Raw genomic sequence first — 21,588 nt, 5'->3', positions numbered from 1 at the left:
GAAACCTGTAGCTCTCCATAATTGCTGAACTCTAATCAGCCCCTGCCAGCGTCTCACAGGTTCCCTACCTCTGTATTACATGAAAGAAATATGACTAGTGTTGAGATGAAAGAAGAGCCAATACTAAGAAGTTTGAACTAAACACAAAAAGAGTGAATGAATGGTGCAGTGGTGTGGCTTTTAAACAGTGAGCAAAATATTAGATGGCCACAGAGCTGAGGATAGAAGACATTTAGAGTGAGAAACTGGAACCAAGACATTACAGTAATCCAGGCAATAAGAACATGTATTAGAATTTTAGAACAGCCAATGTAAAATAGTGAGATCTTAGTAGTATTGTAAAGACTAACTAGATTACTAAGTCGTGTAGATAGCCCATATATGTGGATAAACAGAGCAAGGTGAACATGCTGTGTGGAATGTTGCAGTGTATCCCCATCCTCAAAAGGTATTACTGTTCAGCCCTCCTGGGGCAGGGTAAAGGTAAAGAGACCCCTGACCGTTATGGCAGAGTAGGAAGGAATAAAGGACACACTTCATTCGCTTCCCATCTCAAGGCCATCTTCCATTGTGTTATATATTGCTAGCAGGCTTTATTCTTGGACTGGCTGCCAGCCCCAACAACCTGAGGATGTTATACATGTATATGGGACCTGCCACAAAGCAGTGCGGAGCCTGTTCAGAGTTCCAGCCAGTCATACCCTCTCTTTGAGGAGAGAGAGATCACACACACACACACACACACACACACACACACACACACGTCAGCATAAGCCTTAAGCATTTCTAGTTTTCAAATTTGTGATTCTGTCACTAAAAAACACTTTCTTAAGATGCTGACATCCCTCCCCACTTGTACTCATATTCTTCAGAAAAAGGAGATTGTATGACCATGTGGTACAATAATTCTCCATTATTTATATTTGCTTAAGAGGGCAAGAGAATGATAGAATGCCAAGAGATGTAAGATATTAAATATTTATTTTATTAAGTAAATAATTACAAATTTTGCTACAGTAAATAATTCATTTTACTTGTTAATATGGCAAAATAATTGTATGAAAGTTTTTATAAAACAATGTCCTGTATTTCTGGTATTTACTACGCATTGTCGGCAAATTTCGGCAGATTTCAACTTGTTTTTAAGATGTCAACAGAAGAGTAAAGATATTTAAATGAATAGAAAGTATTATATGTGTTTGTGACTTTGACAACATATATAAAAAGTTTAAGATTACAATGGAATCTTACTACTTCAGTATCTAATATACCTCCATATGTACGTGTGTTTTTAGAAGAGTGTGGGCATGAAAATTAGCCATTTAATTTCTCTATACTATCTAATGCTTTCAATTTTGGGTTGGGGGAAATGACAATATCATTCCACATTTTCCACAAGTTCTGTGTTTATGATCTAGGTGCTATTTCACTCCAGGCAAATGTAGTGTTTAAAGTTTCCTTGGAAACAAACTTTATACATTCCAAGTGTAGCCAGTCCTCCAAATCATTATTTCATGGTTTTGTTTTAATCCACTCTTCCACTTGACAGTAAACATTAAGAAGTTACTTTCCTTATTAATCTGTCTTCATAAAGAAACTCCAGTGCATAGGACTCTTGACGTAGAACAGCCTGAAGAAAAACAGGCTATTGCATCAAGCCAAATATTTTATTGGCAGGCCTTACTCTAGGTAGCAGAAATCAACCCTAAGGCTGCATTATGGTTCTTTACTTCAAAAAAGGAACCTTTTCATTCTTCTGATTTGGTTAGGACATTCTTTCCAAGATTATACATTGCTTCAGATAATTACAAGCAGTACAAAGTTCTTAAATATAAGAAGAGCCTTTAAAATTCCAATACAAGCAGCCACTTAATCAGCACCAGTAAAGCATTTGTATCACACTGTTACTAACATAAATCAGTCTAACTATTTCTGTAGTTGAAGTGATTTAAAAGAGGCAAAGGAACGGAAGGAACACACATACGTAGTCCAGAAGAAAAAGTAGTATTAATATATAAAAGTGCAAACCTTCACAATCACACTATAAAAACGTCTGTGCTGCAAACAAAATGTTTTTAAAGATCAATTCAGGCACTTTTTGCTAGTGGCACAATTAAAGCTTATGTTCCTTTCACATAGCCTACCCACCTAGTTTTTTGATATGACCACCCAACTCCTACCCTTCAATTAAAAACAGCTATAATTTGTTGACCATAGAAAAGATTGACAAGAAGAAATGTGCACTGTTCCTCTCCACTTCATGAACAAATTTGTTCCAACATTTGACCAGCAAACAAAGGTTATGCTATACTATGTAAGAGCACAGACACCTGCAGGACAGAAAGAAGAAAAATCTAACATCTCCAGCCTGCTAGGCCATCTGGTTTTCAGAGGTATGTTTGGCTTGTTCGTTTATCTCGCTGCTTATTAACAGCTGTCTTCTAGTAAGACCAATTTTCCATTTGCAATTAAGGCATCTAATTTACTGGATCTTTTAGCAGCTGTACTACACATTCTATAGACAGCACTGGCAGAGCTTACTTTGGCTTTTCAAAAGAAATCTTAGTTGTTTTCAAATTTGGCATATGGGTTCTCTTCTTTAAACAAACCTGGAAAAAAATAACATCTGGTTAGAACACAGAGATCAAAGATATTGGTGAGGAGCAAATATGAAAAGTAGCCGGGGGAGGCGATGAAAAGTGGTTGCCAGTATTCATGAAAGTGGGGGCGCAGGATCAAAGTCTAGTGAACTGTATTTCTCAATGACTTGCCTATCCAAATATTTCACAGAATGTGGCATCTGGTTATAAAAACCCCAATAACTCCTTTCTTGCAACATGTTTTTGGACAAGTATTTTAAAGAGTTATAATACAATAAATTATGTTTATAACATTTTGGCTTAATACAGAACTGATTGTTTCTTGTGTCAGGAGTACTGATCTAATAATAAGGAAAAGCTGATGACAGCTTATTAGAATTACCAACACCCAAATTACCGTTTAAGCAAAATCAGTTAAATGATACACTTAGAGAACATAAACTCCAATCATTTTGTACCCTTACTAAGGGCAGAGTGCCTTTAGTATTTTTGGAACAGCTGAACTGTTAGGGAGTAGGGTTTATTTCCTAACATTTGTGTGGGGGTGCAACAGATGGGAGAGAGAGATTGCTGGCAATCAGGGGTTTTTTGGCTTGGTTACCAAGGCCAGTCAAAAACTGTGGGACACCATTCCGTCGGGTAATGAGTTGAAGTGGTAACTATCACATGTTGATATATAGCACACTAAGATGAAGCATCTTTTGCATTTGACAGCTAGCCATTGGCACTTACCATATTTTTTCCGGATTTCATCATGCCTTGATTTCATCTCTGCTCTCCTGCAAGAAATATAACATGTCATGGGATGTTTGCAATTTAGAATAATTTTGTATACATTTTTTTCCTCCTATGTAGGAAGGAAATTAGTAAGAAAACAGCTCTCAACTACCTACATTCAAGATTAATTTTATACCCTGTCTTTTGACCAATAGAATCTTCAAAGTGCTTTTCATCAATAGGACCTTCAAGCAGGTTACAATATAATTCCAGATGCTTATAAACACTGGAGTCCTCCAAGGCCAACACGTTAAGTATTACAGCAGAGGAATAATGTATGAAGAGCACCTGCAACAGTCTGTTACTCCAGATGTTTTCTGCAAACATCTGGTCTTAACATCAAAAGGGAAGGTAGCAGCAGGCCTGACAACATCTGTAGGTTGACAGCAACTTACCTTTCTTCCTGTCTTACTCTTCTCTGCTCTCTCTCTCTGGCAACTTTCTCATCCTCCTTATCAGGTCTGCACAAAACAAGAGCATTTAGGACATATATGATTAGGTATGCCATAACTTGAGGGGTGTCATTAAAGTAAGTATATTACTGGTATTTATGGTATTAAAAAATAAGAACATGTTCAGATACTTGCTTTCTGCTCTTTTTTTTCCTGCAGCAACAACAGCAACAAACACAAAGAGCAATAAGGATTATTCCTCCCACCACGGACATTGTAATTATGAGAGCTTCAAAATTCACTGAAATATATAACACAAGAAAAGTAGTGAGTGAGCCATTTGCCAAAAAACAAACTCTGAATTTAAAATAGGCCTAAGTCATTTATTTCAAAATTAAAGTTATTCTACACAAATCACTGCAAACTTGCCCAGTTAACGCATGGAGAACAAACTCAGTGCAGCAGCTTCATACAAATGAGCCATTTCATGGGCAATGTCCTCTATAGGACATCTATAATGCTGAGCCTTCTGCTACCACAATAGCTTTAAATTTTCTTTTTAGAGGATTAGTTGCATTTACTATCCAAAACTATTGAACACAAAATGCATAATGGAATCTTCATGTTCAGAAGTTGCTTACCTTCTAATTACCAAAACACTGGGAGAACAATCATCATACTCTGCTTTATCCTAGTAACACCTAACTGACCACTAAAAATGCTAATATCTTTGCTGTGATATAGGAACATAACTAGAAAGAATCCCCATGATCTTGCTGCAGTAATGATTTGCTGTTTAATCCAGGGAAAAAAAAATTCTGCCTGTAAAATAATGTCATGGAACATTTTGCTGCTGGTAGCAAGTAAAGGAGTTCCATTCCTTTCTATCAACTTGTAAGCTGTAGTAACTGGATCTGCCCATGTTGCAAGGAGACTACAAACTTCTGATACGTTTACTTATAATACCCTAAATAATATTGAAGAAAGTTATTGAGAAGAGGAATATTAATTGCATCCAAGAAGCAATCCAGGAATTGTTTACAGAGAAAATTGCAATGCCAATGATACACATGCAGTATTCCTGGAAGTTACTCACCCCAACAGACACCCCAGCGGGCTTTACTCAACTGGCAAAGTGAACTGGGAGGGAGGATATTTCGAACAGGATATTCCAGGCATTGTTTGCTGCTGCTGCACCATAAACACTGGAAAAAGAAGAGGTGGTAAATACAACAAGCCTATTAACCAACCAACCAACAAACAAACCAGCTGAGTAGGATAAAGTTGAAGGGCAATATCCATACTTAGAGGAGAACCACTGAAATATGTTGACTTAAGTCACTTCAAGCCACTGATTTCAACCAGTCTATTCTGAGAATGAACTAGCTGGGTATCGCCCAAAGATAGCAAAAGGAACACAACTGTATGCCAACATTATCAAGATTGCTTCTATGTAATCTTATTGACTAGAGAGCACTGCCAAGAATTCAAGAGCACTGCTTCAACCTTAGTCCCAACACCACACTACTGAAGCACTAGGTCCTTTTGAGTTTCGTTTTGCCAAGTAATCCTATCTGAAAAAGCATCAAATGTAGGTCATTTTAAAAGGTCATAAAAACTTGTTTAGTCTAGAACTGCAATCCTTTGTACTTACGGTACTTGAAGCAAGCTTCCCTTAATTCAGCAGAGAGACAAACTACTCATTGTGTTAAACACATGATCACATTTAACATGTCCACACACAAAAACAATCCCAGCCACATTAAAATATGTAGTTGGCTGTTACATATGCATGGTATTAATACCAAATAAAAATCTTACTATGTGGAAACTGGGAACTATAATATATCAGTAAATGAACTGTATAAAGTGGCCACAGATAGAAGCAGAAAGTTGTAGTAATCAAGGAAGACTGTTCTTGTGATCAGCACAAGTGAACCCAAAGGGTACCCTGTCAAAAGCACCTAGAGGTCAAGGACTAACATTAGATTCAGACTCTTACAGAAAGATGCAGCAAATTGGAAGTGGTTTTTCCAAGCCTCAGAATTATACACTGTGCACCTCTAGGGCCTCCATAGTTGCAGTGCTTTCTAAACAATGCATCTGGCATATTAAAGGACTGTGCAGCCAAATAGCCACAACAACACACACCCCTCCCAAATTAAGCCCTCATGTTCAAATTTAGATGCCATTTTTTGCTTAATCTGTTTGCTGGGTGATTAGTACATTTTTTTAATGCTTATAAGGCACAGATGGGGAACCTCAGGCTTGGACACCAAATGCAGCCCCCCACTGTTCTCTTAGCTGGCTCTCGAATATTTTTGCCTGGCTGGAATGTGTCCTTGGAACTCCAATATTTCCTGCTTGCCTGAAGTGAGAACAGAAAGTGATGCATGAATGTGTGTAGAAGCAAACCTACTGTGCAAAGGTAAAACGCACACTTCTGCCTCTAGCCCTGCCCACACTGGCATGTAGAAATTGCCCAGAAGGGAATGCAGCTTTTTGACTGAAAATGGTTCCTCATCAGTTCTATAGGGAATGGCAGGGGAGTCCAAATAAGTTCTATAAACTAATAGTGCATTTGTCCAAAACTGGCAGCAAATTCTGCTATCCTTAAAAACTATTTTGACTAGATTTTCAATAGGACTTGAATTCATTAAGTCTTCCTGCATTTTCCCACTATGAAAAGCCAGACAACTGCAAGAAAAATCAAGATCTGGATGCTTCAGTACAATGAGACTTGTATAAAACCCCTGCTCAAGTCCAGGTCATAGGGAAGTTGCTCAGAAGCAACATCTGGTAGATTATAGATCAAAATACTCATTGGATGTTTCTCAGGTATCTCCAGTTAATACATAACTCAAAGATGCTGGGTCTCAAATTTTTGTACTTAACCCCTCTTTCCTTGCCTAAACATGAATCTGCACTTATTGTCAACTAACAGTGATTTCTTTTTAGTTGGACGAACTAGCAACTGATTGAGAAACATTTCTCAAGAATTGGAAGAGGGATTTCACAATACAATTTGCAAGGAAGAGATCACAGGCTTGCAACTTAAATCTGTTGAGGAAGGGGACTAGTTAATTAATTTATTTGAAATATACTGTATAATGAAGTGGTGCCTATGCCTCGTATCTATTCATCCCAGGATGGTTTGGCTTTATGTTATATTATACTGGTCTCTATAGAAAGAAACAGGATGTTATAAACTTACTTGAGAAAGCAAGATTTGATAAATTTTTGCCCAACAAGCTTGTTTTTGTATCACTGACCATCCTACTGAGTGTGTGTAGAGTAGATTGTGTAGTGCAGGAGCATCTGAGCCAGGGGTGGCAAACTTATGGCCCTCCAGATGTTGGACTACAAACCCCATCAGCCCCTGCCAGCATGGGCAATGGTAATAAGATTCCTCACCCCTGTGCTAAGCCAACAGCTCCCTGTGCATACACAAAGCTTGTATTCTGGAAGAGCCTTCCCCATTAAAAATAGAAACAATTTGATGCATTCATTTTCACTGCACACGCAGAATTATTCTTTTTATTGTATTTGCTAAGCACCGGTCCTGATCCACCAGACCAAAGGAGGGCTCGTGGGAGTGGTTTGGTGCAGGGATACCTAAGGAGGATGTCAAAAGCACCAGAGCAATCAGTTCTAGTGCTTTATTAAAAGAGAGGTGTAGTCTTTCAACAAGTCAGCCTGCCAGGTCTCCCAGCCTTTACAGATGCGGGAAGGACACTGGAGCAAGGAGATGGCCCAAGCAAATGTTTATACATTCTTTATACCCCAAACAGCATACGTCACTTTGGCCAGCACTTTACATCACTTCAGATGAGGGCATAGATTGCAAATAACCAAATCTTACAGATAGTTCCTCTTTTCTGGGCTGAGAGCCCAGCACCCCAAGCCCACAGATAAGGATAAAATCAAAGCAAGCCAATTGGCCTATATCAAAGCAAGTGAATATGAACATATATGAGCTCATGGTTACAACTACCAACTGTGGGGTTATCTTGACTACCAAGATTGCATTTGCAGGGTTTCTGGAACCGTTCACCTTTGGTTCAGCATAGCCCTGTGGATGCACTCTAGAACACCTGAACGGTTCTGAGTTGGGCTCAGCAGGCTCATAGACAATTTCAAGTTACAATATGCATTCTGCAATTGTATACTACTTACCGTGACATTTTTCAGGCATTCCTCACATGTTTTGTTTGTGTACTGTTGGCAGCCTATTGTGAGAGAGTAGAGGAATGATGTGTTAGTTTATAATTGACAATGCATTAAGTTAAAGGTAAAGGACCCCTGACAGTTAAGCCCAGTCACGAACGACTCTGGGGTTGCGGTGCTCATCTCACTTTAGTAGCCGAGGGAGCCGGTGTTTGTCCGCAGACAGTTTTTCCGGGTCATGTAGTCAGCATGACTAAGCCGCTTCTGGCGAAACCAGAGCAGCGCACGGAAACGCCGTTTACCTTCCCACCGGAGCGATACCTATTTATCTACTTGAACTTTGACGTCCTTTCGAACTGCTAGGTTGGCAGGAGCTGGGACCGAACAACGGGAGCTCACCCTGTTGCGGGGATTTGAACCGCCGACCTTCCAATCGGCAAGCCCAAGGCTCATTGGTTTACACCACAGCGCCACCCACGCCCCTGCATTAAGTTAGTCACTCACTATTGCAGTTTTCTCCCATAATATATTTTGCTATTTTAAAAAATAAGGCTGAACTCTACTTGTAGAAGTTTGTGGCATTCCCTGATGCCAGGAATATAAGCCAAGTTGCTCATGGTTGTAAACATTTACTTCCTATTTTAGGACAGAAAATTAAGACAGTCCAAAATTCATTCCCATAATTCTCAACAATCATTTCTTAGACATTAAAATTCAGGCAAAGAGGAAGCTTCTAAACTACTGTATAGCTATTATTTACTTGTATATATATATATGCTGTGCTGAACTGCTCTCAGGTAGGTACACAAAGTAGGTGTAATATGATGCCATTAAGATTCGATCATTAGTGTCAGTACAATTGTGCAGTTGATTAATGAGGTCATGTTTAGCAATCAACTTTACAGAATAAAGTTCTAAGCAAGTGTCTTCTAGAACAACCCTGAGCACATGACACAGCCTGGTTTAGCTCAATTACAAGGAAGTGGTTTAGCAACAGGGCACTCATTCCAGCATCTGCACAATGCTGTCAACTCAGTCGCAAATGCTGGCCAAGGAAACATCTGGGTTAAAGAAAGTGCCCTATGCCCACACACAGTTCAAATGAACTAGTCAATGCAGGTCACTGACGTAAACTATGAAAGCAATGCTATAGCCATTAACCTATCATGTATTTTACTCAAGTGAAAACTGACACCAGAAATATAGGATAACTTATACTAAGTTAGACATTGACCATATGAGCTTTCTAACTGGGGATGACAGGGGACTGAACCTTCTGTATGCAAAGCATATGGCATGGTGCTTCTTACAAGCACCATAACAATGCCATTCATGCTTATAAGGGTAAACCCCGCTATTTTCAACCCTAAACAAACTTTTTTGCATACAGCAATTTGCCACATCATGAAATTCAGAAATGGCATCCCTGTTATCCCAAGACCACACAAGGAATAGCCCAGAATGAACTACAACAGCCAACTTTGGACTTGCAGTTTCTACAGAGATCTGAAGTTCCCACATTAACCAATAGAACTCTTTATACAATCAAGAGATCAAAGTGTGCTAAGGAGCAACTAATCTGTATCACATGGCTGGATATCAGGAGTTTTGCTGCAACTATTTACTGCCTGGCAAACACGTAACATTAGCTCAGTGAACAAATGAACTCAGCCTCAAATTCAGACACTAAAGAAACCAACCTTACTCACGGTAAATCTAATGCTTCAGTTCCAATTTAAGGAATGCAAACGAACAAGAACAGAGACCAGACACTGATTACACCAGTGCTTTCTCAAGCCACTAAGTCCAGTACAGTTTTTTAGAGCTGTCACCAGTTTTCATAAATCTTAGGCAATCAAACTTGCATGTGTGCAAAAAATTACAGTGGTAGCTCGGGTTAAGTACTTAATTTGTTCTGGAGGTCCGTTCTTAACCTGAAACTATTCTTAACTATTCTTAACCTGAAGCACCACTTTAGCTAATGGGGCCTCCCGCTGCTGCCGCGCCGCCGCCGCACGATTTCTGTTCTCATCCTGAAGCAAAGTTCTTAACCCAAGGTACTATTTCTGGGTTAGCGGAGTCTGTAACCTGAAGCGTATGTAACCTGAGGTACCACTGTAGTTCTGAAGCAGGAATGTGTGGTAGGAGGAAATCCCTTTCATGTGAGAAAAAAGAAGCCCCTTTTTAAGATAACAGTTTTCCATCTCTATTTTTTTAAATAATAATAATGATGATGCTTGGATTCAGTCTGCCATATTGCTGAGGCACCCTTTCACATTGCAGCCCTTAGGTTATAGGGCATAGGCATAGCCATGACTTTGGGGGTGGGGAATCTAGGTATCTGGTCAGTTAAGTATTTTAACATGGGGGGCAGTCTTCATGTTGGGAGGATCATAACCTCAGTTAAGTATTTTCAATCCTTTACAGTACTTGACTGGGGAGGCAGGTGCCACCCTTGGCTACGCCCATGATTTATAGGGTTTGCCCCCGCGTATTCCTACCGCTGCGTTTCGAACGGGCTTTCCAGGTATCGTGCGTACGCGGCCATAAAAACAAACTTTCAGGAAAACACTTCGGATTCCTGGCAACGCGTCACAGAGGGCAATAAAGCTAACAAAATAAAACAAATCACGGCAAGCCCCGGCGGCGCCGCTCCTCGTCGGAAACGAGGCGCTGTTTTGGAAAGGAGAGAGGAGAAAGGACGCACGGGCCCTCCGGGGGCCACGAAGGGCACGTCCACACCGGAGAGCCGCACAATCGGCGTTTAAAAGCGGCGAGGGGCGGGGAAAGGAGCGGGCCCGCGGCTGCCTCGGCCGCCCACAACTCCCTGCCCCCGAGGGGCGCCACGGCCGAGGTCTCTCACCTGCTTGCTCCCCGGGCCCGGGCGTGGGGGCTCCGCGGGCGACAGCGAAGAGCAGCGGGACGCAGAGCAGGAGCAGGGGCCGCGGAGAGGCTCGGAGGCAGTGGTGGCCCATGGCGGAGAAGGCGCCCCGCAAAGCCAGGCTCCCTCTTCTTCTGGCGCCAGGAAACACTCTCTCTCACACACACTCACACACACACGCACTTTTCTGCTTTCACTGCGCTTCTTTCTCCTCAGTTCTCCGAGCTCAACAGGAAACAAACACACCCACACCCGCCGTGACACACGCTCAGTCGCGCTCTCGCGCGCAGGCCGTTCTCCGCCCGCGCCCTCCTCACTGACGGGGCGGGAGCGCGCGCTGGGCGGGACAACTGGGCAGCTCCCCCCGAAAGGTGGGGCCGAGGGAACGCGCGCTCCCGCAAGGAAGCCGTAACCATCACAACCGCGCCGAAGGACGAATGCTACTCTGGCAAAGCGCTTTCTAGGTGCCGCCCAATCGCGCGCGCTCTCCATCTCTCCACAAGGCTCTTTGGCGCCCCTCATCAAGGCCGCAGCAGCAGCAGCGATAGCAGCCGTTGGGAGTTCAGGCGTTCCCTGTTCAGATTACTGTATCGGTATTTCTGCGAGGCGCCCTGTCCCCTCGCGCGCGGAAAAGAGGAGCAGAAGCCCGCCGCGCCATCGAATTGAGTGACTTGGGAGGTTTACACAGCATTATGATTGCACGGGATGGAAGCTGCCTTGCGCCAAGTCTCCCCCTCGTTGATCCGTCTAGCTCAGTGACTCTTCAAGGATTTAGAGAGGAGTCTTTCTTTTCCAGCCCTACCTCCTTGGAGAAACAAGGGACTTTGGGCACGCAAAGCACGTGGCAAGGCTAGGGGTGCCAGGGACCAAACTACAGACTTTCTGCACGAGGGTAAAAGGAGCCTCCTCCATAGCCCTCATCGTGACTAATAGCCATTGATAGGCTTGACTTGTCCTCCGTTAATTCAGCCAATCATCTGAAAGTCATCCTAGTTGGTGGTCCTCACTGCCTCCTGTGCAAAGCTTGAGCTCTATCCCAGATCACTGGTCCCCCTCGTCCCATTTATATGTCTTTTACCCAGGGTAAGCTCTGTCAGACAGCAGCTTTTGTGCTGCTCTGGTTTTAATCATCGTTGATTAAAGTAATCAGCCTTGTTGGTTCATTGGGGAGGAAATATCCAAACAGCAATAGTTGCATGATATGAGTATTAGGACCAATTAAAAATTAAGCAAGCTGTTGAGGTCACCAGTACTCTTCTATAGGGTAGTTGTTAAATAAAAGAAAAAAATATACTGCATGGTGCTGGTGCCAATTCCAGGTGGGGAGTTTTAGCATCCCACCACCTAGGTGGGTCCTTTATCCTGGCATGAATGTGGGTGACGCTGTGGTCTAAACCACTTGAGTCTCTTGGGCTTGCCAATTAGAAGGTCAGCGGTTCAAATCCGTGCAACGGGGTGAGCTCCTGTTGCTCTGTCCCAGCTTCTACCAACCTAGCACTTCGAAAGCACACCAGTGCAATTAGATAAATGGGTACCACTGTGGCGGGAAGGTAAACGGCGTTTCCGTGCGCTCTGGCTTCCATCACGGTGTTCCATTGCACATGACCTGGAAAGCTGCCTGTAGACAAACACCAGATCCCTCAGCCTGAAGCGAGATTTGTGCTACACCCCATAGTCACCTTTGACTGGACTTACCGTAACCATTCACAGGTCCTTTACCTTTTACCTTACCTTTTGTCCTGGCATGGTGGGCCCCATCTCCTCCTTTCTTCAGCTCCCCATCCTTCCCTGATCTTTGAGAGTGGTAGGCTCAGCAGCAGACAGAGAGGTCAGTCTAGCAGCAACTATTGCTGGTGGTGCCTGCCATTTCAATCCTCCAGGACCCTGATATAAGCATTATGCTGAAATAAGGCAACCAAAGCACTAGAAGCATTGTAGGGGAATTTAAACGGGTGTCTCCTTGTGTGTGTGGAGAGACAGAGATTCCTATAGTGGTTTTTTTTGGGGGGGGGGTGTCAAAGCAACAATAAACTGAGCAGCAAAACCCAGTTTTCATATGGCAAAGCGTGTTGGAGAGAAATGGAATTCAGCCATTGCAGTTACACCATGGTGTCCCCTTCCATATTTACATCTGGATCACAAGAAGATGTGTCTGTTGGAATAATATCTACTTTGTTATATGAGGTTAAAATAGTGATTGTAACAACAGAGATTAATTTGTCCATTACAGTATTAACAGTAAGAAAGAAAGAAAATTAAAATGACCACACGATGGTGCCATCATCTTGAAGTATATATAAAAGCCTGAAAAGAACATGTTAGCTAACTTGTTTTGAAGACTGTCTTCCAAAAGCTATTTAACAGCCCCCCTGGGAAATTTTTGGAAAGGCATAAGATTTCAGTCAGTGCAGAATTCACAATGGTTTTTAAAAGTTTATTTTTGTTGTGTATGTTTGGTTTTTTGAAGAACTGTGGGCATTTTCCAGGTGACTTGGAATACTGAGCATTCATCTTAATTAGTTCTTAGAGAAGTTAGGACGTTCATTTTGATTTGCTTGTGAGTTTAGACAATGTTATATCAAAATTTCAATCCGCTGAAGAAGCAGATTTGTTACACAAGTCCTCCAAAACAACTTTAATTGCACAAACTGGATTTGCTGATAGGTGATTGAATCCCACCTGAAAATACTGAAAATCTGGAAGTGCCCTGTGAAACAGGAGGGCTTAATAACAGGCATGGAAAGAAAATAAACAGAATATTGTCAGGATAAAAGCAATGGACAAAATTCACTTGTGAAAAATTGAGTTCCATGAGGACTCAGGAGGGGATAAGGGCTAAGGCAAGAGATGCACTGAATATTTTTCACAAGGGTTGCTGATCAAATTCAAACAAGAGCTGAGCTTTTAACACCCTGAAATTATTTTCCACTTTGGGTTAAAGTTTGCGCTGAAGAAAAATTCCCAGCTTTCGTCCTCCCACACCAATCCTCAAGTACTCTCCTCATGAGTTCCCCCCAGCGCCCACCTACTCTTCTGCTTAAGGCCTTTCCTGGTGTTTGTGGGAGTAGTGGCAACACAGAGAGGCAGGAAAAGAGGCAGATCCCCACCAGAATGCTTGACATCCTTCTGGGCTGTTATGCTTATTTGCTGCTACACAGCACATCAGTACACTATCCCAGGACCCAGTGGCCACTGAGAGATTTGAGTTTTCCTGAGAATGACTACAATCCTAAACCCTGTGGATATTCAGGAATGTTGCTGTAAGGTATGGTCTCACTCTCACTGGTACACCCCCTGGCATCTGCAGTCCTTGTTAACCTCCATTATAGCTGCTGGGATGGAACAAGTTCCTATGTGCGCTTGTGATTAGAGTACAGCAAGACACCTAAGGACACATAAATGTCAATAATTTGCTCTTCATTGTTCTCCTTGGCTGCTTGTGCTTCTTTTTGCCAAGTATGGGGGACCTGTGGCTGTGGTACTCCAGCTTCTATCAGTCCCCACCAGCATAGCCAGGGGTCAGAGATTCAGAGCGTTGTAGTTCAACATCTGGATGGCCACAATTTCCCCATACCTGCTTTTTGCAAAGTGCCCTTTCCACAAAAGTTCCCTGACACCAAGATGCCCCTTATGTGCTCATGGTTCTATAGTCATCGTGATACCCACCCATGCTGTACATCTTGATATATGTGAATTGTGTTTCATTGGTGGAGCTATGTTCTACATTAGATGCTGTACTATGACCTTAGGTGTTAATGGGAGATTTCCCTGCTTAGCAAATACCAACTTCAGAGGAGGAATATTCCGTAGGAAAGAGTTAAGTCCCCCCTTCATACTGTAATCCCAGTAATTTCCAGCCCTCCATCCTGATGCTATTTGCATTTTTAGAACCAGAATTTAAGGGCACATAGAGGCAGGCCCTTTGTCATCAACCAGGGACCTGCACTTGGGGAACTTTTATTTTCACAGTGTGCATCCTGAGCACACCTTAAACCAGCAAAGCATATCTATCTTTCTTTTTTTGCTCATGCTCTTTGAAGAAAGACTAGAAAAACATTGGTGGACTTATGCAAATATCGTCAAAATGTCTTGCATCAGGTTTTCAGAAACATCCAAACAAACAATAAGAGATTTTGCAGCATGCAGCTGGCATGGTGAGGCCATGAATGTATGACCAAGGTGAAACAAAGAATGGAGTAACTGACAAGGAACAATTGTAAATTTGTGGATAATTATTGCCTTTGTTTGAAAAAGATGACTGTTACGGGGATGATAAACACTATGGGTGGAAAAGAATGAGGAGGGGTGTTCTTCACTGATTAGCAAACCAGCTGTGGAGAAAAGCTCTAATCACTCGCCCTCCATTCTGCCTGAGTGAGTCAGGCATATCCTTGCTGCAGTGTTCCCAAATACACAGCAACAGGTGGAGTGTGGGGACTTCACTGATAACCAACACCGAGATAGCTATTAGGGTTGCCATATTTCAAAAAGTAAAAACCAGGACACCCCGAAAGTTGTTGAGTTTTTTTCCGATTTACTTGCCTAAGATCGAGGACAAAGTACCACTTTTCGGAAATTCCACCTTTGAAATCCCAATAATATCCAGGGAAATCCGGACATATGGCAGCCCTGATAGCCATCTCCCAACTCGCAAAAGCTGTCAACCCTCTACCTGGTGAATATGACTGGCTTGTGATTGGTGGAGTATCACCAGCTGTCAATCAAGCCCCCCAAAGTGGACTGTTGCAAACAGTGTCATTTGCCCTTCTTCATTCCCCCAACCTGCAACATATTCTTGAAGTTTGTTAGGGTCAGAGGTGACCATTCAGCATAAACTTGCAGTGTTAGTTTGGATTAAGTGTAGGATTATTTAGACCAGTATTTTTGTATCACAAGCAGCATACTGGCTGCTTCTCCTCTCGTCTTCCTTTTTACCCTTTGAATAAACTGCTTAATTGGATTACTGGACTGGACTGGTTTCTGAACACACTCAAAGGCTAGTTAACCTCTCTGATGGCTTAGGCAACTGGGTCTACACAATGCCTTGGAGGGCACAATGCCTTGGATACATTGATGAATGGTTGTAGCAGAGAGAGAGAGAGAGAGAGAGAGAGAGAGAGAGGACTAGGATGAGTTTCCAGGCGTACTAGCCTACCCTGCAGAGCTGGTGCTGGAACAGGAGACTGCCCTATCCTTACAACAGTTATTCAGAGTAATTAAGCCTTGTCATTGATAGGTGCAACAGAAAATATTAGTGCTCCTCAGCCACAGGGGATGATTTGGCTGGAAGGAAATAGAAGGAGTAGGGAGAACAGTTACAATGAAAGCAATAGCCGTCATGCATTTCCAGTATGCAAACCGCCCAACATTATGGGGCTCTGTTAATGTCTAACAACCTGGATCTACTTGCTGGTAAATCCTTTCAGTGAGTCACTGTTACATTCCAAGAAACTCCTCATTTCCCAAAAACTCTTCTAAGCCACAAGATTCTAGCTGCTTTATAATAGTCACTGTGATAGATGGTCCTCCTCTGGCATCTGCATCCTCTGATGGATTCTGCAGTCATTAAGAGACGATGTTCTTCAAATGGATCAGGAACGGAGGTGTGTTCATTTCTGCCACAATATTGTTCCATCATATAGATTTTCTAGATGAGAGTATCTAATTAAGCAGGCTGTGGAAGAAGCTCCAAGGATAGGACTAGGACCTGGACAAGGATGGATGTGGTTTTCATCAGCTAAAAACTGGCATTTATCAGCTGCCTGTCTGAGAGTTCTGCCTTTGTTTATTCATCCCCTACTTGGCATTAAGCCAGCTGATGTGAAATTATAGAATGCCCACAAGCAGAGCCGTAGCTGGGTGGGGTGGGGTGGGGTGGGGGGTGTCTAGCCAGGGTTTCTGCCCCAGATGAATCCTCCAGAGGGGCGCCATTGAGGCTTCCAGCCTCCCAGCATGTCTGGGCTTCAACCAGAGAGAACAATGAAAAAGTGAATAGCAATCGGGTGCTCTATCTTTCCCCTTTCCCCATGAAGCTGTAGAAGGCTCATTTACAATGTGGTGCAGGGAGAGGAGGAAGAGTTGGAAAATCTGGAGAGGCTGTGTGGGTCTCCCCAGTGAAGCAGAAGATAGGATCCGCTGTGGGTTTGCTACTATGCGATAAAGAAATAATGGAGGAATAGAGGGAGGGGCTGGAAGCTGAGGAAGAGAATCAGTTGGACTAGATGATCCTTGGGTTCCCTTCCAGTTATTTCCAACAGCCACATGAGATAGTGTGAGATTGTTATGGCCATGATGTCAGATGGATATGGCTTGCATAAAATGGCCTGAGAGATGCCCCATGAGCCGAAGGTATCCCATGCCTAGTTTGCTGCCTATTTTCCCACTCTGAAGGAGAAGCTCTCCAGACCCACTGCAGTGTGTCCTTTACTAGGGAGATCATAATATCTGATCTGCTTTCCCCAGCAAGCTCCTCACTGAAGGAGCTTTTATCCAGCTACATTTCTGCTACCTTCCTTCCTTCCTTGGGTATGGAAGGGGCTGGCAAGGCAGGCCCAAGACTTATTGCTGCAGGAGGCAGAACAGCAAATGATTCCCCTCCTCTAAGTTTCGGTGCACATTACCCAAGGCAAATCAAGTTATGTTGGCACTTGAAGCACAAATGCTTCTTAATGTGCCTGGCAGCAAAAAAAAGTTTGATGACTATAAGTTAAATAACCTACAATTTGCTACTTGTTCATGACACCCAAAATCAGCTGCCCGAGGAGCTGTTTCACTCTGCCTAGGGTAGGCCCAGCCCTGAACGGGCACCCCAGACTATTACATTGATTTTGCCAGCTGCTGTACTGATTCTAGAGACAGCCAAAAGAACATAATTAAGAGTCGTCGTCCCCACAGCAAAAGGCCCCAGGTGCTTTAAACGTTTCTCACTGGGAATGTGCTCCAACTCCTTGATCATTTTGGCTGCTCTTTTCTGCACCATTTGCAGCTCTTCTATAACCTTTTAGACATGGAGGTGAGCAGAACTCAATATTTCTAAGTATATAAGGATGTTATTACCTTGGAAGTTTTATTTCTGATCCCTTACTAGGTCTTTGCCTTCTCCCCTCCCGCACCCCAGCTGCTCCATACTGAGTTGTTGCTTTCTTTGAGCTGTCCACCACAACTCATCATTGTGGTGCATCTCAGAATCTTAGAGAAACACAGGTACTGCCTCCTGGACTGCTGTTTCCCTGACTTCCTAAAACACACACAAAAACAGGATACAACAAGTGACACTTTCTCTGAGTGAGGACTTATTTCCAAACTTGCTTTTGGTACATCTATGCAGGAATGATCATCATGGCTATTTCACCCAGTGGCATGTTGTCTTGCTTGAGGTCAGTGGCGTAGCGTGGGTTGCCAGCACCCGGGGCAAGGCAAGTAATTTGCACCCCCTAACCTGTGGATTTGCGCCCCCTAACCCTAACCCCCAGATGTTGCGGCCGGTGCGGCCGGCCCCCCCTGCACCCCCCACGCTACGCCACTGCTTGAGGTCAGTCTCCAGGCTGTAGGATTCCAGCCTCATAGAATTCTAGCACGTTTGAATTTAATTAGTGCATTAAGACATTTGTTATCTGTCTCTCTCCATCAGGATTTCAGTGTGTAAGAAGCTCTGAGATGGTTGTTCCAGCATATGGCTCTAACTAGCCTCTTTTGTTTCAGACCAGAACAAAGTTTGAAACTAGCATTTTTCTCTACCAATAGTTTAGAAACTTTTATCTCTTGTAACTAAGCAGTGTTTTACTGCCTGTGCAATTTTTCTGACTGTTTTATGGAAAATTACATGAATCCAACCTTTGAAAAGTTTTGTAAGTAAACCATTTTGTACAATGATAGCCTTAGATTTTTATGTATATAGGAAGATAGGTTGTGATGGTTTAAAACACATCCAGTGCACATTTAAAACACATGAGTTCCCTCAAAGAATTCTGGGAACTGTAATTTGTTAAAAGTACTGGGAATTGTAGCTCTGTGTAATGGGAAACTACAATTCCCAGGATTATTTTGAGAAAATCACGTTCTTTAAATGTGTGTTGAATATGCTTTAAATGTTTGGTGTGGATCTGTCTCTTAGTGGATAGGCTGAAGTTCATGTTTCAAGTGCTGAATATGTTATCTAGGAAATAGGGTGTTAGCCATGAGCCTGGAAGATCTGTCTTCTAAATTATAGCTCTGCTCTGTGAGGGCTCTTGGTTCTTGCCTAATGAACATAGTAATGATTTTAGCTCAGAGGGTTCTGGTGGACATGAATGAGCAATAATAAAGACCTTTGCAGGCTTAACCGAGCTATGTAAATAATTATTAATATAGTAGTAAAGAAAACACTGTTCATTCCCACAGATTGCCTGTCACTTCAGACAGGAAGTCCCCCCCAACCCGGTCTGTCTCCATTTATAAATATGATGTGTTTGTTTTTGATTTCTCTTTCATTCATGAATGGCCAAATGCACTGTCTGATTTCCCACGGTGGTGAAAGGAGGGAGACAACATGACAGCGGAGAACAGAGGAGATGGAGAGACTGACTGAACCCCGAGTGGCATTATCGGGCAGGGCACCAAAGCAGACTGGACAATAATATAATAAATCCACCAGCACATCCTGGCTCTGGTCAAAAGCATGATCGGAGGGCACAGGCCTTTCTAGTTTCTCAATATTTTTACATGTATCCTCTACCAATTCATCATCTCAGCACAATTCGCACATGCATTTCAAGCATGTCCCTCTCACTCCCCTAATCCTGGGCACTCTAGATTACCCCCAACAGAGCTCCAATTCTCACCACCTTTAACAAACTATAGCCCCTAGGATTCTTTGTGTGGGGGATGCTTTAAATGTCCGAATTGCTCAGCTAAAAATGAAAAAACAAAGCCAACACACATGGGTGTAGCAAGGACACACAGTAAAAATTTCATGTTTTCCATGATCTTTAAATGCAAGATCCCTGAGATCCATAGTTTCCTCTGCTGATACCATAAAGAAAATCTGGGATCCAATGCTTAAAACTACACATCCAGGACATTGCTGCTCACATGGATGACCCTCATCACTTTCATATCTAGAGCCCACCACCACGCTCAATCTAACCTTGTACCCCCATCGCTTTCAATCCCTGTTAAGAGCTGCATAAAAATCAAAGTTCCAGTCCTTCACGGCAAGCAGGAAAACTGGAGGCAGGTGTAGCAAGACTGCAGCAGCTCTTACACAAGCGATGGAGGACAGGAACCTGTTGTCCTTGAAATGTTGTTCACCATGCATTGCCTGCTTTCATTTAAGCTGATCAGCATCTATCTTGACTCCATGTAGAGAAAGAAAAAAAAGGGGGAGTGATAGTGGTGGTGGATAAAACTCTAGCACCCCTTTCAGAGCAAAAGTACACAGTGTCAACAAACCCCCAGAGAAGTAACCTGGGGCCAAAGTGAAACATACGGTTGTATCCAACATTAGTTCTAATCAGAGTAGACCCGTTAACATTAATGGGGATGAATAACTTAATTTCAATGGGTCTACTCTGAGTAGAATTTATTGTTACTAGTAAATGAGCAGTGGGAGAACAGCACCTTGGAGCTTCTTGGAGAAAAAGATGGGCTATAAATGCAAGCAACCAACAAACCATCAGTCGTCTTGAGGCCCTTCTCTTGCCCCCACATCAGTAGCATATTTAAGTACATGAAATACCATAGAATTGTAGAGTTGGAAGGGACCAGATATAACTCAATTTTTGGTTCCCCATCCAACTTAAAACCATACTGAGCTCAGCTTAGCTTTACAAATGCGCTAGCAGTTTTATTGCAGTACCATAACATATGTGACATAGTTTTGTATGTAGCACTTAATGATGATCCAGTCCTTAAAAACCATAAAAACTCAGCAGACAGAGAAATGGCTTCCCTATCCTGTGAATTGGCATTCACAATTATGAATGAATTTTCCCTTCATCTACTCTACTGGAATGCTAAAGGAATATTTGACAAACTCAGGAAATTACAGACCATCACAGAATCAAGATTTGCCAAGGTGTTGTTGTTTTTGTACCTCGCTTCGAATTGCATATAACAAGATCAGGGACAAGAGTCCAGCTTTTGGGGGAAGAAGCATGTCCAGGTGACCACAAGAGAAAGTGAGAAAGAGTGCGTAAATACTTGGGGATCAATATGACAGCAAAAAATGGGAACTTATTTAAAGATAGCTATGAAAAATGCTGGGGTGAAGTGAAAAAAGATCTAGAAATATGGTCAAATTTGAAACTTTCTTTGTTGGGCCGTATTGCTGTTATAAAAATGAATGTATTGCCTAGAATGTTGTTTTTATTTCAGGCATTGCAAATTGTGGACAAGATGGATTGTTTCAAGAAGTGGCAGAGAGATATTTCAAGATTTGTCTGGCAGGGCAAGAAGCCTAGAATAAAATTTAAAATATTAACAGATGCAAAGGAAAGAGGTGGGTTTGCCTTGCCAGACTTTAAACTTTATTATGAATCAGCAGCTTACTGCTGGCTAAAGGACTGGCTACTTCTTGAAAACACAGACATTTTGGATTTGGAAGGCTTTAACAATGTATTTGGATGGCATGCATATTTGTGGTATGATAAGATCAAAGTGCACAAAGCATTTAAAAACCATATTGTTAGGAAAGCATTGCTTAATGTTTGGATAAGATACAAGGACTTATTGGAAAATAAAACCCCAAGGTGGCTGTCACCGATGGAAGCGAAAGCTCAGAAAAAGCTCAATA

At 42.5% G+C, this 21,588-nt stretch overlaps 1 protein-coding gene and 1 long non-coding RNA gene across 2 annotated transcripts; one reads left to right on the top strand and one right to left on the bottom strand.

Moving 5' to 3' along the window:
- Positions 1-964: 964 nt before the first annotated feature.
- Positions 965-11,006, bottom strand: PTTG1IP (PTTG1 interacting protein). The gene is made up of 7 exons (XM_083740031.1): positions 10,800-11,006; positions 7,946-7,998; positions 4,866-4,974; positions 3,965-4,070; positions 3,773-3,838; positions 3,333-3,379; positions 965-2,609 (listed from the first exon to the last, which is right to left on the bottom strand). Exons 1-7 carry the CDS (start codon positions 10,909-10,911, stop codon positions 2,563-2,565), a joined length of 540 nt encoding a protein of 179 aa, XP_083596157.1. The 5' UTR covers positions 10,912-11,006; the 3' UTR covers positions 965-2,562.
- Positions 11,007-16,337: 5,331 nt separating this feature from the next.
- Positions 16,338-19,444, top strand: LOC310845233. The gene is made up of 3 exons (XR_014564586.1): positions 16,338-16,420; positions 17,935-18,193; positions 19,333-19,444. It is a non-coding gene; the product is annotated as an uncharacterized lncRNA (long non-coding RNA).
- The last annotated feature ends 2,144 nt before the right edge of the window (positions 19,445-21,588 follow it).

Source organism: Podarcis gaigeae (genome assembly GCF_964106915.1).
Source record: "Podarcis gaigeae genome assembly, chromosome: 5".
Taxonomy (NCBI): domain Eukaryota; kingdom Metazoa; phylum Chordata; class Lepidosauria; order Squamata; family Lacertidae; genus Podarcis; species Podarcis gaigeae.
This window is presented reverse-complemented; position numbering and strand designations above follow the sequence as displayed.

Coding starts and splice junctions, on each gene's coding strand:
- PTTG1IP (XM_083740031.1), bottom strand. CDS start 10,911: ATGGGCCACCACTGCCTCCGAGCCTCTCCGCGGCCCCTGCTCCTGCTC. Junction 4,975..7,945: donor AATGCCTGAAAAATGTCACG/GTAAGTAGTATA, acceptor TTCTTTTTCCAG/TGTTTATGGTGCAGCAGCAG. Junction 3,380..3,772: donor AGAGTAAGACAGGAAGAAAG/GTAAGTTGCTGT, acceptor TATTTCTTGCAG/GAGAGCAGAGATGAAATCAA.